This window comes from Labrus bergylta, chromosome 18 (genome assembly GCF_963930695.1).
Source record: "Labrus bergylta chromosome 18, fLabBer1.1, whole genome shotgun sequence".
Taxonomy (NCBI): domain Eukaryota; kingdom Metazoa; phylum Chordata; class Actinopteri; order Labriformes; family Labridae; genus Labrus; species Labrus bergylta.
The window spans coordinates 24162175-24184050 of NC_089212.1; the positions used below are offsets into that span (position 1 = coordinate 24162175).

The following is a 21876-nucleotide window of genomic DNA, read 5'->3' on the forward strand; positions in this document are numbered from 1 at the left end:
GATTGAACTCTTTGTGCACACTCTAAAACATTTCAGGAGATGTGTTATTGTCTTGTGTTTGTCCATGTAAGATCATATATTCGTCTAAACCTGCGTTATATTATGGTTGTCTTCTTGTAGTGGCTGGAGCTGCATCTGAACCAGCAGATCCCCACGTCCCTGCTGCTGCTGTCCCGAGCCATGTACCTCCCCGACACGCTTTCCCCCGCCGACCAGCTGAAGACGACTCTGCAGACGCTGCCCGAGATGGTGGTATGTTAAGAGTCTGGAGCTTCCTTTGAAACGACGGTGAAAGGGGATCACATAACTGATCAAAAAGAAGGGGAAATAAATGTACCTTTGTTTTGGTCTGTCCATTTCAATAAAGATATGGATGATTAGTTAGAAAGTAGAAAAGCTTGCGCTGCATGGTTTAGTTTAGTTTGGTGGTTATTTGTCTCTAAATTCACATATTTGTGGTACTCACTCTTCTTCTCCAGACGAAGGAGGCACAGTTGAAGGTGGCAGAGATGGAGCTCTCCCAAGTGGACAATAAGACGAAGGTGGAGACGATGCTGCTGGAGGAAGAGGCCATACGCCAGGACAACAAGGACAGGGAGATGGAGAGGCTGGCGGATGCTGCCGAGAAAGCTGCCAGGGTAACGACTCTTTATGATGAAGATTTTAGGTTCAGGATACTTTGTTTGGACCTGAAGATTTGTTTTTTGGAGACAGATGATGACATCCATTATGACACACTATTACAAAAACATCACATCAAGCCTGGCTCAAACTGCAGGAGTTTTAAAATCCTGCCTTTATACCACTCACTCACTCACTCATTGGTTCCTGCAGCCTTGAGTCAACCCCGCAATTGTCAGGAAGGAGGAATTGGACCTCAAACAATTGAATTTCCCTCTGGGATTAGTAAAGTATTTCTGATTCTGAAATTGGCAGTGTGAGCCAGAACAAACTATTTAAAACATACCAAAAACATTAGAAAATCCTTAAAAATGATAAAAGTGCTCAAGGTTTCAACGGTCAGATAAGATAAGATAATCCTTTATTTATCCCACAACGGGGAAATTTACATTGTTACAGCAGCAAAGAACAAAGATTGCAAACAAAAAGTGAACACAGTACAACTGAAATAAAAATAGAAAAATTAAGAATGTACAAAAGGGCATGTAAGAGAAATAAATAACAATCAATAAAATCCCTTAAATAAAAAAAAAATTCTTGAATTAAGCCAGAGTCAAAGCAAGTTTTGGACCAAAACAAATAAATATGTGCAGATATCGCGAGGTGAGAAATGAAAGCTTTTCATTCTTTCTGCTCTGTAAAATGGTGTTTTGGTTTTAAACATCCTAAAATGATATGCAAACAATGTCCGTTGAATCTTTGTTGTTCTGTAGTTATTTGTCTGATTGAGCGTTTCGTTGCTCTGTGCAGGAGGGAGAGCTGGAACATGAAGCCGAGCGGGCTAAAGCTGTCGATGCTTCAGAGACTCTGAAGGATACGGCCCCCGTCATAGAAGGACTGAAGGTAAAGTCTGTGAGCATGGAGTCAGAGAGAACATTAAATAATATTTGATGTATTTATTTGATATAAAGATGTGGTTGTATATTTGAATGTGGTCAAACAGTGGATCATTTTTCTTCCTTTAGCCTGACAAACTCGTCCAGCGTGAAACATTGATTTTGATTTTGCATACTGTACTTTATGTCCAGGACTGTGATTCATGTATTAACCTGTTGCATCCTTCTCATGTGGTCACTTCTGTATCACACAGTTTGAACAGTGGCAGTCATTCCTGCGCTTCCAGGTTAGGTTTAAACGATGTCTCCTCCCTAATGACCCTCACATCCCCACCGGTGGTTAATCCCTGCACGCACAGCATCTGCTCTTTCTCCGAGCGGACCCCAGATGACGGTTAAACAGCAACTTGCATCTTATTCTGGCATTTGATTAAACTATTTCAGTCTGCCTGCCTTTTGATCTCTGGCCCAGAAGGAGCGAGAGGGTAATCCCAAAAGTACAGGAAATAACCTCTAAATGTACATTTGAGTGGCTGTGATGAGATGGATGTTGACATCGGCCTGCAGCGGGGAAGAAAATGAAGCGAGGGCAAACCACTACAGCTCGTATTTAGCTTTGTGTGTTCTTAAGCAGGAGGAAAAGCAGACAGGCAATCATTGCAAACACTGGAATCAAATAATATTTCCTTTTGACTAGACACAAATGTGGTTGTCTTGGTCAACATTTCCAAGTTGTTCTTAGCTGATTAAAGAAAATCCCACTAACTCAGTTAAAAGAAATGCCAAATATAACGTGCAAATTCTGCTTGGCCCGCATCTATATGAACCTCTCCTTCTCTTTTCCTCGTGGATCCTTCCAGGCTGTGTCACTGAGCGAGATGAACCCTCCCCTCTTTATCTAACAGTCCTTACAGCGCCGCAGAGTTCTCCTCCTCATGTGGTTATGTGTGTATTTAAGGGTTATGGCAAGTATCCCTGTGTCCTCTAGCTCTTCCCTCAATTACCCCTTTTTGTGTTTTTTCGGGTTGTCTCTGATGTGGGTTTTATATAAAATGCACATGTGGTATTGGTTAAACGATTGATCTTTTGACCTACTTTTAATACACTGACTTTCATTCATTTAAGAGGGAAAATGTTGAACTTTAACTGCTGTTTTTTAGTTGTTCTTTAAAGGGGACATATTATGAAAAATCCACTTCTACAGTGTTTCTGAACATATATTTGGGTAACCTGAGTGTCTACTGACCCACAAAATGTGAAATAAATCCATCCAGTCCTTTGTTTGTGGTCTGCACAAGTCTTACAACACAGAGACAAATGCTCCGTTTCAAATGTGCTCTCCTTGTGATGTCACAGTGGGATTCTGGTAAAAAAAGGGGACTGTTTGAAAAGCTGGAGAAGGGGGATAATATGTCCTCTTTAACTAAAAGAGCAAGTTGAAGGTCCTTTGCTTCATACGACTTATTTAATGTTTTTTAAAATGCCTGTATTTAACAGAAGGTTTTTTTACAAAAGTAGTTGATGTATTTCATGTCATTTCAATTTGATTCAATCGTATGTTTGTGTTCCAGGGCGAGGAGATCACCAAAGAAGAGATTGACCTGTTGAGCGACGCGTGCACGAAGCTGAAGGAGCAGAAGAAGCTGCTGACGCTGGAGAAGGAGGAGCTGGAAGAACTGAAGGACGACGTCCAGGAGTACAACGAGGTGTCTGTCGTAGATCTGTCATTTATTGTTGTATTAATGCCATTCAAATCACAGGTTTGTTAAGAGTCTGTGTTAAATACTTGATTGTGATTGGCCAAGTCTGCTGTCCATAAATAGCACACTGTTGTCAAGAAGTGTTCCTATGAAGAGCCGTAGGTTTGTTAGGGATGCAGCTTTAATCACAGACTCTGAATATTTCAGAGTAAGTCATGTATGCATGGAGCAATGTTGGCTGAGTGGTTAGGGCGTGTGCAGAGGCTGTAGTACTCCAAGCGGGAGGCCCAGGTTCAAATCCGACCTGTGGCTCCTTCCCCCGCTGTCTCTGTCCCTAATTTCCGACTTTATCCGCTGTCCCATCTCTCCAATAAAGGCCCAAAAAGTAAATCTTTAAATCGTGCATGCATGTGGTTTTCCAGGATCTGGAAGAGATAAAGAAGGAGCTTTCTAAGACTGGCCAGGAGAAGGAGGTAAAGGAGTCGAAGGCGAGCCAGCGTTTGACTAAGAGAGTGAACCGAATGATCGGTCGCATCGACAAGATAATCCTGGAGCTGGAGAAGGACAAGGTCATCCTGGACGGACAGATGGACAGCGGAAACTCTCCACCTGTGGGGTAAGAGTTGGATGTGTTGTTCTTTCTGCTGCTGTTTGTGATTGTTCATAACGTTGGGTTTAATTTCATGATGCTATGTAGTGTAGCTGCAGAGTAGCAACGTGGCCGTGGGCAAGTTTGTAGCGCGTTTAGCTTAGCTTCGTCGCCACTCGTTCTTTGCCGTCTGCTTGGTTTGTCAGGGCCTTAAGTGTGGACAAGAGAAAATAAATTAGCATATTTCAAGAATAGTTGAAGAATGCTGTGCTGGCTTTTCATGGCTTTGCTTCATGTTTCAAGCGTTGTGTGTTTCTGTCAAACATCAAGCTTCTGAAAGTGAATGGTACAAAGGCAACTTTTTTACGCAGAGAATGAGAGAAAGAAAGTATGAAGTCTCCTAAAATGTTGACTTTGCATCATTTTCTTTGGTTCTCATGACACATCACAGCTTAATTGTCAGCAATTTGATATTATATGTCTGAGATTTAAAGGCTTACTATGCGACTTTCAGAGCAGATTTTCAAACCAAGAGAAAACGCTCTCTTTGGACACACCTCCTTCTTCCTTCAGCTCCCCCCACGCCTCACCTCCTGTTTGCCATAGAGTGTTTGGTGTCGGTGCTTTCACAAATGCACAAAACTCCAGAAAATTAACCAAAATTTTCAGGGTGAACCGAGTTTATGAACTCAAACAGCCAAATCTTTCACTTCAACTTTACCCGCAATATTCTGCCAGTCCCTTTGTAACTTTGCATGTGAAGTCGAGTGAGCCGATGTGAGAACTCAGCAGGAAATTTTCAGGAAAATTCAACGCAAATGGGTGTAAGGGTGTGAGAGTATTGCGCAACTGGCGCACGACCGCAGACTATACACACGATTGGTTCAGTCTCAGTGCACATAATGAAACTGCTTCAGTACGTCATGCCGTCAGTTGTGCTCTTGCAACTTCGCTCAGCACCACCTCTAGAAACAGCGTCCCTGAGTGGGAGAAACCGTCTCTGAGTGAAACATTAACAAGCTGAAGGTAGCTCCATCCTGTCAGTGTGAATACAGAGCGGAGAACAACAAACCCAGAGGGAGTTTGACTTCGTTCTCCAAAGTTATTTCTCCACAATATATTTACAAAGTGATTTTTGCAATATTAGTATTCAGAAAGTCGCTTATTCAGCCTTTAAGCAGAGATCAGTTTTTAAACTTGACTTTTTGAACAATCCTCATCTTCTTCTTCTCCATCATTTTCATCTTCATCATCATCATCATAATTGTTTTCATCGTAAAATGGTGGTGGAGATACAACAAGGAACAAATGGTTTCCCAGACGAATACACAACAACATTTATTGTTAGTCATCAAGCTATGCCAGTTATTTAGTTTACAGTTGTAGAGACAAAAAAAAAACAGTTCCTAATTGATTTAAAAATTTTACAGATTATTCTTTACTAAACGTAGTGATGCCACAAGGTAAGCTCAACTGTGGAAAACCGCCATTTGCTTGCTTGCTAAAATCTGACATTGCATCATGATTGTGGACCATCCGCTGCTGAAATGAGGGATGCACAGATCAGACGCTGGTATCAGATTTTGGCCCCATACCAACTCGTAGGAGTGGATCTGATATCGGGCAATTCATCGATATCAGCGTCATGAAAAGTGTTGGATCGGTGCATCCCAAACTGAAATTTCTCTGCAACAAGCCTCCCTTCCTGCTCCCTACATCAAAGTGCTGCACTCTGGGTGTTGTATTGAAAATAGGGCTGTCAAATGATTAACATTTTAATCGCAATTAATTGATAAATACTAATAGTTAATCGTGATTAATCGCATCTTAAGTCACTTTTGAAATTCCATTTAAAAAAATATATTTTTAACGGTTTTAAGCTGACAGTACTTTACTTCCTGTGTGCTTTTATTTTGAAATAAAGTAAGGCCCTTCCTGTAGATGGAAGGTTAGGACACGAACAGAAACAGGAAGTAATTAGGGATCACAGACTAAAGTCAAACGGCTGAAAGGAACGGTAACAAAGGTCAATGTGTGATGTCATAAGGAGAGTTTTATCTACGGTGAGCCTAAAGGGACAAAAAAGCATGAGATTATCAGCCTTAAAAACAATTAGACCTTAAAGGTATAATATTTGTGTTGAGTAATTACATTACCTCAAATATTTCATCAGTTACCAAAGCCAAAGAAATCTGTAATTTTGTAGTTGTAAGGTCCCATCGTGTCTTTTGTGGCAGCTGCCATGACAGACACGATGGGTTTTTGTTGCCGTGGAAACACTGGATGTTACGTCACAGGCCACTACATAAGGCTGCCGTACTGTTGCTCTATTTGCGGTGACTACTTAAAAACGTCTTCAGTAAACATTCCTCAGGTCGGTTTCGCCTGGTCGTCATGACTACGGCCAACCCTGAGTTCGTTTTTCATGGGGTTTGGGGGGAGGCAGAGTAGCAGAGAGAATCACTCCCGTGATTCCCCGCCAGCCTCGACATCATCATTTGTATCATTCGACATCATGGTTTTGATTGAGAGCTCCCTGGTGGTGGAATTTATGTGCTGTGCGTTTAATTAATTGCGATTAAGTAGTTAACGCTGACAGCCCTGAAAAAATACTTAGTTTGTCTCAGATGAATGAAATCAGATTTAGTTAGTTGCATTAGTTTAGTTTAGTCAGTTATCTAATATTGTTAATCATCTGTTATTCCCTAAACTAAACACTGCTAACAATATTTTAGGCTCAAATTTAAATCATTGTTAGTTTTGCTAATTGTTTCATTTCGCTGAGTCATCGTCTTAAGTTTTAAACTCAATCAGCTTAAAAAACAAATTGCTAATAAAAATTCTCTATTAATTCAAAGTAACATGTTAGCATGAATTAACTTTGATCTAGTTGACGTGAATAGAAATCAAAATTAAATTTGTGTGATCGGTGTGATCTGGGAACCCCCGAATGCAGCATGTCGACTTCTCCACCGCATTTTACGTGCGGTCAAACCTTGTAACCGTTTCCTGTATGCAGTCTGTTCTACACCTTCAGGGAGAACCTCATCAGCATCGACGAGCTGATCGGCGTCATGCGGCAGATCCAGAACATTCCAGAGCACAAGCTGCAGAGCATCGCCGAGGCCCTCGACGACAACAAGGACGGGAAGATCGACATCGACGACGTCATCAAGGTACGATAAACGGAGGATACAGCTCAGATTTATCGTCTAGTTTAATTAGTAACCACATCAAATAACCTTTATAAGTTTGGTTTTGAGGATAAAATGGGGTTCATTCAACTTACAGAAACATCTGGGACAACATCGAACTTCTGTCACCTTTTTTTTTTTTTAAATCATTTTGAGATCCGTTACGGCCTCCTTCAACAAAATAATTCAATCCAAGGCTCAAATCATGGAGACCATGAAAACATGACACACAGATTTAAAGTTTGAAAACCTGAGCTTTATTAGATGTAAACATCCCCGCCCAAAGTAATCAAGGAAAGATGAGAAACAAAAGGGGCTGGTGACGCGGCCGGAAAGAACAAAAGATGGGACGGTCCCTTTTTCAGTTAAGCTCATTAATGAGCAAAAAATAGAGGATGAACGGAAAACCAGGAGGCCCCCAATGTACCGAGAACTGTAGACACGTATGTATGAAACTGTCTGGAGTGGCATGTGTACATGTGCACAGTGCGCCTGTGACTGTAGGAGTGAGTGTGTGTATGTGCGTGTGTGTGTGTTTATGGATGGATACGTAAGCAGACGCTTGGGTGAACTGTAGCACAGATAAGCTAAATCTTTTTTGCACATTTGTAATTACTGTTTTTATGTTGTTTTGGATGTATTGTCCATGCAGCAATTTCCCAGCATCCGAAACAAATGTCTCCCTAGGGAGACGAATAAAGAAACCTTGACCTTGACAACCATGTACAGGGGTGATTCTTGAGTCTGTTGGGGCCCTGGGCAAAAATGTATTGGGGGGGGGGCCTCCAAACAGTGTTCAACGCCATCATGTCTGCAGGTGTCCCGATGCTTCCTCCACTTCTTTTTTCTCTCCTACAGACGGATAATTCTCTTAAATTTTTCTTTGGTGACTTTCATTGACAAACTTTGCTTTCACAGCATTAAAGCATGGTAACAAAAATGGGGACCCCTGAGGGAGGATTCCTTCTGTCATTGCAGACCCCTACTGGTCTGAGGGCCCCAAGCAGTTGTGCCTGCCTTGCCTGTTGACAAGCAGCACCTTTGACCACATAGATCCCCGTAAAAACTACCTAAGAAGAAAAGATTGACCTAAAGGAACAAAAAGACAGAAAATAGGAGCACCAGGGATCCCGAGCCCAAACTAAAAAAACAAAACACAGAAACCTTGACATGTGTGGAGAAAAAACAGTAAAAATGTGGAACTCATCTAGTCGCCGTCTAGAGTGCGTGCGCCCCTGACTCTCCTACCTGGCTCCTCTAAATACCCCTCCTCCTCCTCCCTGAGCACAGATTGCACTCAGGTGTGCAGCAGGCGAAGGAGGAGGGAGAATGAACTAGAGAGAGAGAGAGAACAGGTGTGCACATAGAGGGAGAAACAGAGATAACGGGGCCACCATCATTTCCCAGACTTTGGTCTCCCCCTGCCCTGCTCTGTATCACTATCAGATTTAGAGTTTGTATCCTGATTGGTTCGATCTCAAATTGATCCACAAGACTCTTGATGCTAAATGCCAACATGTTTCCTCAAATTGTTTGTTTCCTATACAAACTTCATAACAACGAGAATTGTTTTCTGCATTTTATGTTCTGGAGAAATGTTTTTAATGAATTGATGAAAATTGGAAAAAGCTTTTTTTGGAGCTCCTAATGAATTTTCTTTCGCCTCGCATCATCCCAGGTGGTCGAGCTGATCGACAAGGAGGACATCGACATCTCCACCACTCAGGTGGCGGACATCATGGTGATGCTGCAGAAGGAGGAGAAGCTGATTGAGAAGGGGAAGGCCAAAGAGAAGGCGGAAAAAGAGCAGGCAGCCACACTCAACAACTAACTCATATTCCAAGAAAGACACACAGCACTAAAAAAAAACAAAGACCACTGAGATGTTTGTGGCTGGTACCCGGACACAGAAACCCCGGTGCACCAGAACCTTCTGGACAGGTGAAGAGAGAGTCCTGAGGTAACAGCTGCCTTCTAAAAAAAAACGCCATTTCATGAAAAATGTAGCTCCTAAACTATTATTTCAAAAATTAAATCAAAAGGCACAAAGTTAAAACTCTTCTGGACTAATCATGCAACATATGCTGATATTTGGATTTAAATAATTTAACTGAATAATGTATTAACACAGGGAACAGAATGACAGGAAACTACTGAAAAAAATTAAGTTTGAGAAAATATAATCAGAAGATTTATAGTTTAAAGTTTGAGGTGAACCGTCTTGCCTTTTCCTCTCCATTCATGTCATCATCTCAGAGAAATGAGCGATCATTTCTGGACTTTGCACAGGAAAACAAAAAGAATCATTGTCATCACTTTAATTTTATTTTTTTTGGTTTTATTTATCCATGCTACACTCATATTGTGAACAAACCTGTTATTTCTTTTATGAACTGTACACGGACAGGGTAGATGTAAATGGTGGCTGCAACCAAATATGTAATAACACAGAGCAAAATGAAGTCATTCAACTTCACCAAAAAATCATGTGGAAAGCTTTATAATCATTCTAACGACGGCTTTGCCTTCATCATTTCCACTCAAAACCAAAGTACACGGAGAGTTTGTAGAAGTGTTGGATGTTTGATTTAATAACCAAGGACCGAAGCTAGCAACATTTTCATCAATATATAAAATAATATTGTACTGTTTTTGCTTTTTATTTTGTATTTAATGTAATAACATGTCATCTCAATTTAGCACAGCTCTTCTTATATCTCTTCCTCTTTCGTTCTGTAATTCTCTCCAACAAGCCAGAGTTGATCCGTAGAACTCCTAAAATCAGCTAAAAGACGACTGATAACGGGAATTTGAGAGCAGGGGCGTCCAGACTTTGTTGTACTTGGGGTGGCACTGACTGGTGCAGGGGGGGCCTTGAAGTTTGTGTGCACACACATGAATGAAGAGCGTTTATTTGCCCCTTCTGTCTGCACCAATCACAATCCGACTTTTAAGACCAGATGATGGTGACAGAAACATCTTCTAAGCTTCATTCTTCAAGGACTCAAAACAAATATGAACGCCCAAAGTCACAATTTAAAGTAGTGTTGTACTCAAAATCGGTCTTGGTCTGAAGATATGACCTTTATGGTCTCAGTCTTGTCTCGGCCTCGCCCTGCCTTAGTCTTGGCCTTACCTCGGTCTCAGAGCACTCTGGTCTCGGGTATGTCTTGGTCTCGGTTAGTGTGGTCTTATGAGCTTCCTGTTGGGACACATGGGCTTCCTGTTTTAGCCCCAAGTCCCAACTCTCGCAAGGCACATAGCCGATCATTGTGAAGGATTTTGGGGTGGCCAATATGGTTTGAACGGGGTCAATGCCACCCATCTGGACACGCCCCTTTTGAGACACATACCAAGTCATAATTTAATCTTTGAAAAAATCTCCAATGATCAATATGCAACGTCAATGTGAGAAAACATCTGCTCATGTGGAGTGTGCACAGATTTTGAATTATTCTGAAAATGCAAAGATAAGACGGCGGCTTTCTTTAACACTTATAAAGAATATTTAAACATTGAACTAACTTATTTCTCGGGTCTGTCGCTCTGCTGCAGACAGTGCTGAGAGTATTATAGACTGTGAGTGTGAGCGCACTCTGCTGGACAATCTGTGTAATGACACCTCTTCTGGGTCACCTTAAAACTCCTGTGTAGAGTTTTTTTTAAGTTGGTTATGAAACAGAATAAAATTAATACTGAAGCTTCTTTATGAGCCTCAAAAGCAAACAAGACCAACAGCTCAAGGATTGAAGATTCCTTGAAGTTATTTTTAATGGCTGAACATAAAGCTGCAGGGTCGGTGTCGAGCAAGACGATTAACAGAACCCCGTTAAAAAGACGTGTTTGACTGTAAACATCTGGATAACCGAAGAGATGAAAGGAACAGATTTGACTGCAGGGGGCGCCAAAATCAGCACAAATGAATAAGTTCCTCACAGGAGCTTTGAGCACGATCGTCTGTATGAAATGAAATGAAAAGTGTTTTCTCCTGCACCTGTTAGAAAACAGAAATGCCGATAGCCGTTAATGTTATCTGGTGGCCATATTGGCAGACAGCTGTACCAGTCAGGCTCTGACTAGCTGGTATATGAAAGCAGTGAGGATAATGTCAGTGTTGGGCCGAGTGTTTGTGTGGAGCAGTTGTAGTTTGACGTCTGTTTCTGTGAGTCTGAGGCGGCTTCTTGTGAACGTTCAGTGGTTTAGTTTGAGCTCGTTTTAAATTCTCTGCAGTTTGAAGCAAAGTGGCCTTCTCTTGTCTTGGCGCAGGTATTTTGAGTCGTATACAGTTTGTCTATTTATTTTGTTTAGAGCGTTTTGTATAGAAAGTTAAGGCAGACATTCTTCTCCTGGAGGATGGACTTGATGTCATTTAGTTTTTTAAGATGAGACGAGCGCAGGTGAGGTTCAGGTCGTTCGACGCACACACCGATTCCTCTGTTTTTGATTTGTTATATTTGCACTGTGCCGATGAATGTGTGTGAAGAAAGAGGAGGATTTAATTTAATATTTGAGTCTTCTCCTCCTGTGGACGTTTGGTAAATCGTGCTCACACGGCGATCAGCTCGGGAAATGTGGAAAATTCTGTTTTCTGACCCATCTCGTCCTTTAGAGCTCGGCTGAAGACAGGAGACAAAGCGGTGCTGAAGTGGAAGACGCTTCATTTATTTAATCTGTTTATTGAATCCACTCTCAGACGTGTAGACAGTTAAGAGGCCGTTCATCTCTCATGAGACGTCTGCGTTCCCCCCTGACAGGACGAGGGGTTCTCGCTTGGGTCTGGGACCAGTCAGACTGATGGGTGCAGGGTAAACACTCGCCCGTACATGGTGCACAGCCAGCTCCTCTGGAGGGTTGTGTTTAGGTTAGAGGCGACCCCTGCGGGACATGGCACTCTCCCTGCAGCGTAAATCAACCGTCAGCGTAAACACGTCAGCGAAATATTGTGACAACGTCTCGATTACACTCGGCAGGAGAGAGAGGTGTTTGTGAAATCACGCCTGACAGGACAAACTCAGGGGAGCGCTGTGTACATTTGAAAGCACTGCCACCGTTTCTACGCACGGAGTGGGACGAGGTCTTTATGACGGGGAGGTATTTTAGTGTTTTTAAAGAAGCATCTCAACCTCAGCTAACGCAGCGCAACATCTCCATGGAAACGTCTCCTTTCTTACCCAGAGATTTGTAGCTACTGAGAGTGAATCAGTTGTGCAGCATGTGCAGTATTTGGCTTTTATTAACCTTCAGATGCTGAGTTACACATTGGATGTTTTAAAAATAAAAAAAGGATGACATTTTTTGTCAGATAAAACAACCTACACGTACCTAACATAAGATCAGCAGAGATGCATCGTCCTGCTTTGTCCACAGGGGGCAACACAACCCACGATAAGTTCCTCACAGGATCTTTAAATCATTCCCATTTACTTTGAGTATTTGTGTTACTGCGTCCCTGAACTACCGCTGTATGAGAGGATGCGAAGTGTTGAAAGCCTTCAAACACTTTTAAGAAATCCTGGAAGAGAAATCTCTAAATGAAATGAAAGCATAATATAAAAATGAACGTCAAAAGATGATGTTTGCTGATTCTGACATATTTTAATAGTAAGGTCGTCGAGATTTTCATAACCCTTCAACACCCCGTGTTTAAATCGATAGAATCTCTGCTGTGTTGATGATCGATAATAACGAGAAGCACCAAAGCTTAAAAACAAAAAACAGGTCAGATTTTCTGTCATAATTTTAACTAAAAGGCAGAATGTTTCGCTGTCTCAATGTTTCAACATATTTGTGCAATTCAGACGGTTTGCAGGAGTTTGATTGGTAATTAAAAGCAACATTTGGGCTTCTTTTTGTTGCCGTTGTTTGATTTTGAGTAGAAATGTCTCAAAGTTTAAAAAAAATCTGGCATCGGGACGACCCCAAAAACAGAAGGATCCTGCAGCTTGTCGAGGTCTGGGGGCTGCAGTGTTTGTAGTCAGGCAGAATTCAGAGCTCTCTGCTGGGAGCGGTGTTACGTTGTGTTGTACAAGCCGCTTTCTTTTAAATCCTTAAAAAACGACGTAAGGAGAGATTCAGTCGACAGGAGACGCTGACATCACTCTTTTGTCGACTCCAGAAGCAAAGCAAACTGATTTTTAGTGACTTTATTTCGACTGTTTCAGCCGCTCGCTGTCAAAATACTTCATCTCGCTCTCTGGAGAATCTGCCGCTGTGTTATTGCACTATTCTACATTTTTTTTGATACGGGAGGTGTGGCGGTGTGGCGGACTCAGGGGTGTGAAAGTGGAGTTTGCGTTGTGTAAGCTTCAGGAGCTGAAGTCGGTGCGTGTCGGTGCGATCGAGGAGACAAACCGTCCTGAAAAAAGATTCCTGTCGAGTTTTAACGAGAAAAGTCGATGATCTTTTTGTACTAGAAGAACAAATATTGAAAGCAATAAGTGGTTTATGCAACATGTACCTTACTTTGAGTTTTATTTGAACCCTTTGAGGCGTTGAAGCATATTGTAATATATGTAAATGAGAAACATGGTGTAATGATGCAGAAGGAGGAAGTGATTCTCTCCTCGATATCAGGCTGCTTGTTGAGATGCTTTGCTTGGTTATTACACCGACTTTTTGATGACAGATGTACCCGCTATATTTCCTTTTATAAGTATTTTGCACTAGACCTTTTTATCACTAGAGGATGCTACTTTTTTTTTTGAATATATATACGAGTATGCAAGTTTTCTCTCCGAGGTGGGAGAGAAGGGAGAACCGGAGGCGAGGATCAGCAGCTTATTTTTTTAAAGTCAGGGAAACACGACGCATGGTCCGAGTCCGTCTGTAAAGGAGCAGCTAAGACCTCTCTCAGGTCCAACAGGGAAGTCTGGAAACTAAAAAAAATATCTTAAAAAAACTGAATCTGATTTTTAATCCCATTTCCTTCAAAGCTGGAACGATGTGAAAAGTCAAAATAAAAACAGGACGTGATGATTTCTAAAACATTGAAACCTCATATTTACTTGAAGATAGCACAAAGACAACATGTCTTGTTTGTTGTCATGTTTTGGGAACCGAGGAAACTAGTTGCCCTAATTTAGAAAGTCTAAAGTCTAATAACTAACTGGTTGCATGTTAACTCTAATAAATTGTGAGATGTTCCACCAGGTGATTTTTCTTTTGTCGACTCTGTCCCAACTCGTTGAAAGGTGTTGCCTTGACCTCAACTTCAAAACGGGCACATCATTCTACAAAAAGCAGAAATTTCAACATCTGATTTTTTTTTTTTTTTTTTTGCTGTTTCCAAGTAAATATGAGGATTCAAAGTTTGAGAAATGATCAGATTCTGTTTTAGGCCGACACAAAGTCCCAGCTTCTTTATGATAGTGCAGCCACCATCTTTTAGAAGAGCGACGTTAATGTCCTGAAGTTGTGTTCAGGCAGAACATGTCGAGGTGTTTGTTAACTAGCGAGCGACGCAGTTATCTTCGTCGATCTGAATTCAGCTCATCGTAAACTCTGAATCTGTCTCATGTTTTCGTACAAACACAGATTATCATTCAAGATTTACCAAATCAGCTGAGAATGAAAAGATGAAACGTGCTTCTCTTTCTGCCTGAACACATCTTAATCGAGTCGTTTTCAGGTTGTAAATGTTCTAAAGCGGCTTCGTGGACGCCATGAACGGCTAACATAATATTAAACGCCAAACGTAGTTTTGAAATGAGGTACTTAAAAAAAGATTTAAGTCAAGGTGTTGATCTGTTGTGGTTTTAAAAAAAAACAGCAGAGAAACGTTTAAAAGGTGAGGCGACATGTCAGAGTTTATCTTCTTTGGTTATTTTTTGTTTTTGAGTTTCAACGATCACCCACTGGACATAATCATCATATTTTATTTATTTATTTAATCCAGTTTTCAAAAAAAGTTTATTTTTGACTCATCCAAATGTACAAAAATGACCCTGAACTGGATTTGACCTGTTTGGAAAAAAAAAAAACCCCTCCGTGTTCTTGTTTAGACTCTCATCGAGTATTTCCTGAAAAAAAAAAAAAAAAGACATCATTTAGAAAAAGTGAATCAGACGTGTTGAATAAACTTTGGATGATCCTGGATTCTTCTTTGTTTCATTTTCTTTCCCGTTTTTGCATCTCATATTTCCTGTCGTCGCTCCTCACACAGCTGTTTTAGGTTGTGTGTGTGTGTGTGTGTGTGTGTGTGTGTGTGTGTGTGAGACACCTCTCCAGTCTTCCATGCAGCCATTTTTTATCCCTCCTCATCCCTAACCTTCATCCCTCAGGCCTCGTCTCCACATAGCGTTTCTTTCCGGGCAGAAAAGCGTCCGGCTGTGCGCTCCGGAGTGTTTGCATAAAGTGCTGCACGACCATCCCGTCTCCATGACAACAGCCTGTTGACCACGGCCGCTGTATTACCGACACTGCTCAGTTACTTAGATCGTTTTTTAACCTGATCAGACACAGAGCGAGGAGGATGAGGGCAAAACTACGAGGAATATCAAACATTTGGAAAAGAGCGCCGGAGAAGTCAACAGCGCCTTTCTGAAAAGTTGAAAGATTCTCAACTTGAGCACTTAGAGCGGCCACAAAAAAAGCGAAAAACTCGGAAAAAAAGATGATGCTTACTTGCTGCGCTTTTTTTCTCCAGTCGACGGCTTTCTGCTGTGAATGCTTTCTCCTCGTTTGAAGAAGAAAAGACGATGGCGCTCAGAATAAAAACGCTCGGTGGACACGGGGCCTTTTCGTCCAACCTCACCACATCGCCACCCCTCCCCCTCTGTTGCTGGAATTTAACCAGACTTTCATGCAAAATAACCAGGGTGAAAGTTTAGAGAATAGAAAGTTTAAAAAAAAGAATTGAAAAGTTAGTAAATTTATAGAATAAAATAATATCGATTGACAGAGAAACTACCACGAGTAATGACATCGCTGCTCACATCTAGACTGTTACATCAAACCGATGAAGAAACTACGAGGGGGGGTGGGGGGATAAAGTCAACAGGTCCAGTATAGAGTCTGGTAGGTTTACATCCCCCCAGGTTCAGGGGGTCGGCGATGGAAACCAAATCTGCTCCCTGAACTGAATCGTGCTGCCGCCGTAAGCAAAACAAATTACATTTATATTTATAGGAATTTAGTTTCCACAAAGAGAGACGAGCTACACGAGAGCAGCACGGCACTTTAAGAGATTTATGAAACTGATTTTGTTTTTGTGTGTATCGTGGTGAGTAAAATGTGCAGAAATGACAATCAGAGCCGGAGCGAGAACTGAAGCGGGTCTGAGGGAACTCATGATCTCCCTTCATGATAACTTTTTAAACATTTAATCAAGAACACAATCTTTCCCTTCACATGACAGAGTTCTGGAAATGCCTGAACAGAAACAGAAACGTGAACAGTTTCATGAGAATTATTTCACTATAAGCAGATATTGGAGGGTAACAGGAAACACTTTCAGTCGTAACTGAACGTTCAGAATTGAAGTGTCAAGTTGCAGATTGTGGTTCTGTTTCCTTGTTTTAAAATGTGTGGTTGTTTGATATAAGTTGTGTGAGCAGGGTTGGTACACGCAGGAGACTTAAGGCAAACGGAGTTAAAGGAAGAATGTGCGACTTCTTGATCCAGTAGAGGTCGCCCCTGAGCACCAAAACAACCTTAAACAAACTGCTGTTTGCTGCTCAGCTAAACCTGAAGCCTCCGCTCTCCTCCAGTGACACACCTCCAACCCCCCTTCACTCGTGTTCACACAAAGGAGTTATCAAATGTACACCATGATTAAGAACCACTAAGCGCAAGCGGTTGACAAAATTGTCCTTTCCTCGAGCTGCAATCACCTGTGTCCTCCTGCATTGTTGTGTTAGCATGCTAATGTTAGCGCTCTTTAGTTAGCTCATAAATGAGCGTGATCTAAAAACTCTTACTAACATCCAAATAATCAGTGAGTATGTTCTTCTTCTTCTCTCTAGTTCTTGACTAAAACAGCTTTTATACACAAGGGGAGGAGCCGGCCGTCCCGTCCATGTAAACACGGCTCTGACAACAACACAGCCAGCGGGACTCGAGCTTCTCCCTCATTGTAGACAGTCAGGACTCAGAGACACATTTACACAGGACAGACTGGATCTCTGCTGTATTGATGTCGCACATTCTTCCTTTTAACATTTAAAAACTGGGATGAAGTTTTGGATGTTTTATTGAATGGACACTTGACACAGCAGATCATTCAGACGTCCTAAATGTTGTATAAACTATTTAAATATATAAAAAAGGCCTTTCTCTTTTAAAACACAATTGTACTTTAAATATGCTCATGAGTCGGTTGGGTTTCCTCGATGTGCAGCAGGTAATAACATCCGAGGGCTGCATGTGGAAGAAGGAACATCCTTTACTGGGTTGCATGAAAGTTTGCAGGTGAAAATGTTCAAACTGTGACGTCTGAATCTGCAATGTTTTCATATTTCACGTTCCTGCTGCAAAGAAAGAATCCTCCACAGACTGTCCTCCTGTGAGCTGGAGACTCTGGTGATGACGTTTTCTCTGATATGTAAACTGACTGGACCAGCATGCTTCACTCTCAGACTGTGAGGAAATGTTCGGGCTCTTCATCTACAGTTTAACTCAAGACGATGAGGAAGAAGAAGAAGTGACTGTTGGGACACAAAGCAGCTGACGTCTTTTCAGCTGACGTTTCATCCTCTCACAGGTGCTTCATGCTTTTTGTACTGTAACAACTTCTGTCTCTTTTTATGGTTTTCTGCAACATCAGTGCCTGGGGATCATTTTCACTGATGACGCTGCTTGAAACAAGCTGTCCTTCAAATGCTGTTAACACATTCAGCTCTTGTTTGGGTCAAAAGCAGATTCAACGGCTTTAGTGTCAAATTTCTTATTTCCGATAACAACTGAAGATGGTAAAAAAAAAAAAACGGTTTAGCACAAACTAATAATTTCAACTTTCCATGGCCTCCCAACTTGTTGTGCTAACAAATCTTTGCTCCAACAACTCACATCGTTTGCTTTCTTGACATGGTTGCAGCAGAATAAGAGAAGGCGATTGGATCATTATCATCCAAACAGAATCAGCTTCATTAGCCGTGTATGAGTACACTGACTTCTGTAAACTGTGCTCTCTATATAAAAAAAGTCCAACATTAAATATTAAACAAAGACTAATCTGTACAAATCTGAGAAGGACGAGGCGATTATGTTGTGCATCCCATGTGCAGAGGCTAAAATCCTTGACGCTGCAGTCGTGGGGTTGGAATCCGACCTCGGCCCTTTGCTGCATGTCATAACCCCGACTCTCTCCTCTCAACATTTCCGTTCTCTCTTCAGCTGTCCTCTCTAATGAGTAAAGCAGCAGTGCAGTGGTGAGGTGTGCAGAAGATGCTACCAGTCGAAAAAGGTCAATATTTGATGCTCAACTGACTTAAAGTCTTAAAGTCGGCGGCACCTTCACCGAGTTTGACAGCAGCTCTCTGACCTTCAGTCATAACAGCAGACTGTAATGTGACTCACTACAACCAGAAACACTTTCATTCCCTCTGCTGCTTCTTCAGTGCCTTCTAATATTCAGTTTGATTTATGACATTTCCATCGCTTGCTCTTGATATTCAGTTTAATTCCAATGTGTTTGAAGGTTGTTCAAGTTAAAACTTTCTGTTCCTGTGAGGACTTTGCGTTCACCTGTTGAACAAACAAAACAGGGGCAATGAATATAACGGCCACAAGAGGGCGACAGATACAGACACCCCCAAAAACTTTCTTAATACACAATTTTAAAAAAAAAAACGTCTTTGTTGTTTACAATTTAGCAAAAAGATTTTCCCGACAACCTCACAAATCTTAAGTCCAATTTTCCCTTTTTCTATGAGCTCAAAGTTTGTTCCCCACCAACTCCTGGAGAAGTTCTGGCCATCTAGCAGCTGGATGCTCCGCCATGTTTACTCCGAAGCTTAGAGCTGTTTTTTGAAGTATGAGACACGTTAATGAGGGTTGAGTTTGCACGCCATAAAAGCGAAACAATGACCCCAGATATAAAAGTTGTGAGATCATCGAAAGCATGCACAGGTAAAATAGGAGGTTGCATTCTGCCCATGTTTATAGTTTATATTATATAATTCCTCCTTGACACACTTTGGATGAACCACATTGGTGCTAATTGATAATGTAACACCTTCCAGATGATGTCATTACTCTTTTATTTTGGATTGTTTCATGTTGGCTCCAGGCGTCTTCGGTTCAGTTTTCTTTGTGATTTATAGTTTCAAACCATGTTAGAGATTTATGCTCACTGCTGTTCTTCCACGAGTCACGACAGCTGAATGTCACACTACAGGCCTCGTGTTGCTGTGAAGGGAGAAAAAGTCTGGAATTAAACATTCAAATGTGGTAAAAGAAGAAGAAAGTGAGCGGCGACCATCGATGTAAATCTTCACGAACATGCAGAGGTTTATGATCCCTGTTCAGGGTGAGAACTGTCACCACTGATAGTGAAACTGTTTAAATCACACTATGCTGTCTGTCTGTCTGTCTGCTTTATAATCTGCTGATGAACGAAGGAGACCTGAACACACCTGAGACTCCTCCTGGATTATTCACACGCTGCTGTGATCACGCTTGAAACAAACTGCAATAATAAATCTCTGAACACAGCTTCCCTCCGCTGCTCTGTCCTCTCTGATTGCTGTCTGTTGTAAAATGTAAACAGCCCAATTTTTAAAACAGTTGTACAAAAGATTATTCTCCTCCCTTTAAAGTTACCCTTGAGCAAGGCACTGAACCCCAAACCACTCTGTCGCTCTCCCTGTGTAGCAGCCTGACTCTGACATCTCTCCTTTAACGCATGTGCTGTTTGTGTATGAGTGTAATTTGGGTCTTTGTGTGTTTGAGAAGCATGTTGCTGAAGCTTTGCAAATCCACCCAGAATTAAATAAATCAATGAAACATAAACATAGGACTTAATAAAACCAAATATAAATCTAAGAGTCATGAAAGAACTGACAGTAAGAACATAAAACAGGATTTACTCTTGGCATTCAGTCGGGTGATGTTTGCAGAGTGGCCACTAGATGGCAGCGTGAGACAGTGTTTAGAGTGAATGAATAAATCCTCTCTCAGTTTATTCTTGGTCTTATGAGTTATGAATGAATGGACTCATGTCAGCCTCATTACATGGAGGGAACTGTCGATGCTCTCACATTTGGAGTGTCAGATGAAGTGGGAGGAGCTTCACCGTGTCAGGAAAAGACAAACTAATTGACTCTGAGCCCCTTCTTTAGGCTGCGATTGTGTAATCTCTCTCGTCTCGTTATGTTTCCTTGTAAGGAAACTCCCAACCGCCAGCTCTCCACCTGGCATCCCAGCAGAGAAAACAAACCATAAAGAGTGTTTTCAAAAGGCTTCATGAAACTGAGCCCAACTCAAAAGCTGCTTTTGAGGACTCTTCATTTGTGGGTAAATTAGGAAAAAAAAACTCACTTTGTTATTTCTTGTTTCAAAATGTCAGGATGAAATTAATAAGGTGTCACTCTAGGCAGACTGGGGTTTGTGCAACAAGTGACTTAGAGCTTTGAAAATAATAAGAAAACAGCCATGAAATATTTGATGCTCAACATGGTCAATTCTCTCTAAAATTTCATTTTTTTTGTATTTGCACGTTTAAGATTGTTTGTACCAGTAACATTTAAAAAAAAAATTGATGTTAAAATAAATCCTAATTCTGAACCTGTAGAGATACAAATACCTCAAAATAACAAATTTTTCTTTTTTACTACTTTTTTATTTAGTTATGAAACAACAGGGCTCTCACACCCCCCTCCCAACATCAATTTAACACTAACTTATCTGCACATTGTCCCAGGTGTGAAATAGAAACAGGTAGTCTCACCCTCTGCCTGTAGTCCTGCAGAAAAGTACAGCAGTCCGAAAGCCTCTGTACATGAGGCGCAACAGAACCGCGAAGTCATCAGCGATCCATTGCAGGATTTCTGATGACATTTTGTTGCCTCTGATCCCAAAAGTGTCGTCATTTTAGGCAAAAATGAGCTTCCAACTTGTGTCAACACTTTGCTGGTCTGTTTCCATGTCCGTTTAAAATGTCTGCGTGCACTTAAGAATCGGTTTCCAAGATCGGTGTGGAGATCTGCAGAGAGACCAGGCTACACACCCCATCCAAAACCTGAACTGTAACACAAGCCCAGATTTAATCATCTAACATCAACGTTAGACCTCACTGAAGCTCTTGAGTCTGATTCTTTAAAGGCTTTCTATGTGATTTTTCACACTTAAATATAATAGAAATCAAGTATATCCTCTGAAAATAACTCTGTGAGTCATGACTGTCTACAATGGGTGTAACACCCGAGTCCCACTGTCTGTGATGCTTTCAGAGTTTTCAGAGTCCTATCTTCACTTTGTTTACATCGCCGGGACGGCCGGCTGACTCCTCCCCTCGTGTATAAAAGTTGTTTAATTGAGGGACTAGAGAAAAGAAGAATAACATACTGTACTCACTGCTTAACTGTGTTTCTAGATCACGCTCATTTCAGGTAAATTTACATGCAGTGTGAAGATACGAGCGTAATAAAGATCGCTAGCATTAGCATGCTAACACAACAATGCAGCGCGAGTTGTTTTGGTTTCATGCTGGTGCTCAAGGGCGACATCTGCTGGATCAAAAAAAATCACAAAAAAAAGCCTTTAAGCTGGTTTTTAGGTTTTCTGCAGATTTCATATACTCCGGGGTTTAAGAGTGGCGTCCAGAGAGCTAAAGTGACTGAAAAGATCGCCCCTTAAACAATGAATATCAGTCAAATAAAGCACCTTTGCTGCAACATAAAACCTAATTCTTCAGTGCTGGTACACGATGTGTTATAGCT

The 21876-nt window shown here is 41.4% G+C and overlaps 1 protein-coding gene across 6 annotated transcripts in view; it reads left to right on the forward strand.

Annotated features, from left to right (window-relative positions):
- letm1 (leucine zipper-EF-hand containing transmembrane protein 1) overlaps positions 1-17905 on the forward strand; it is a 30905-nt gene extending 13000 nt beyond the window's left edge. The window contains exons 8-16 of one of the 6 annotated variants that reach the window (XM_065966061.1): positions 121-252; positions 480-638; positions 1432-1524; positions 1772-1804; positions 3089-3223; positions 3640-3833; positions 5237-5269; positions 6826-6982; positions 8679-17905. In XM_065966061.1, coding sequence (XP_065822133.1) covers positions 121-252; positions 480-638; positions 1432-1524; positions 1772-1804; positions 3089-3223; positions 3640-3833; positions 5237-5269; positions 6826-6982; positions 8679-8831 — 1089 coding nt within the window. In that variant the 3' untranslated portion in view covers positions 8832-17905. The remainder of the gene's footprint in view (positions 1-120; positions 253-479; positions 639-1431; positions 1525-1771; positions 1805-3088; positions 3224-3639; positions 3834-5236; positions 5270-6825; positions 6983-8678) is intronic. The other 5 variants (XM_065966062.1, XM_065966063.1, XM_065966064.1 and 2 more) reach the window with 5 other exon arrangements.
- Positions 17906-21876: the final 3971 nt, after the last annotated feature.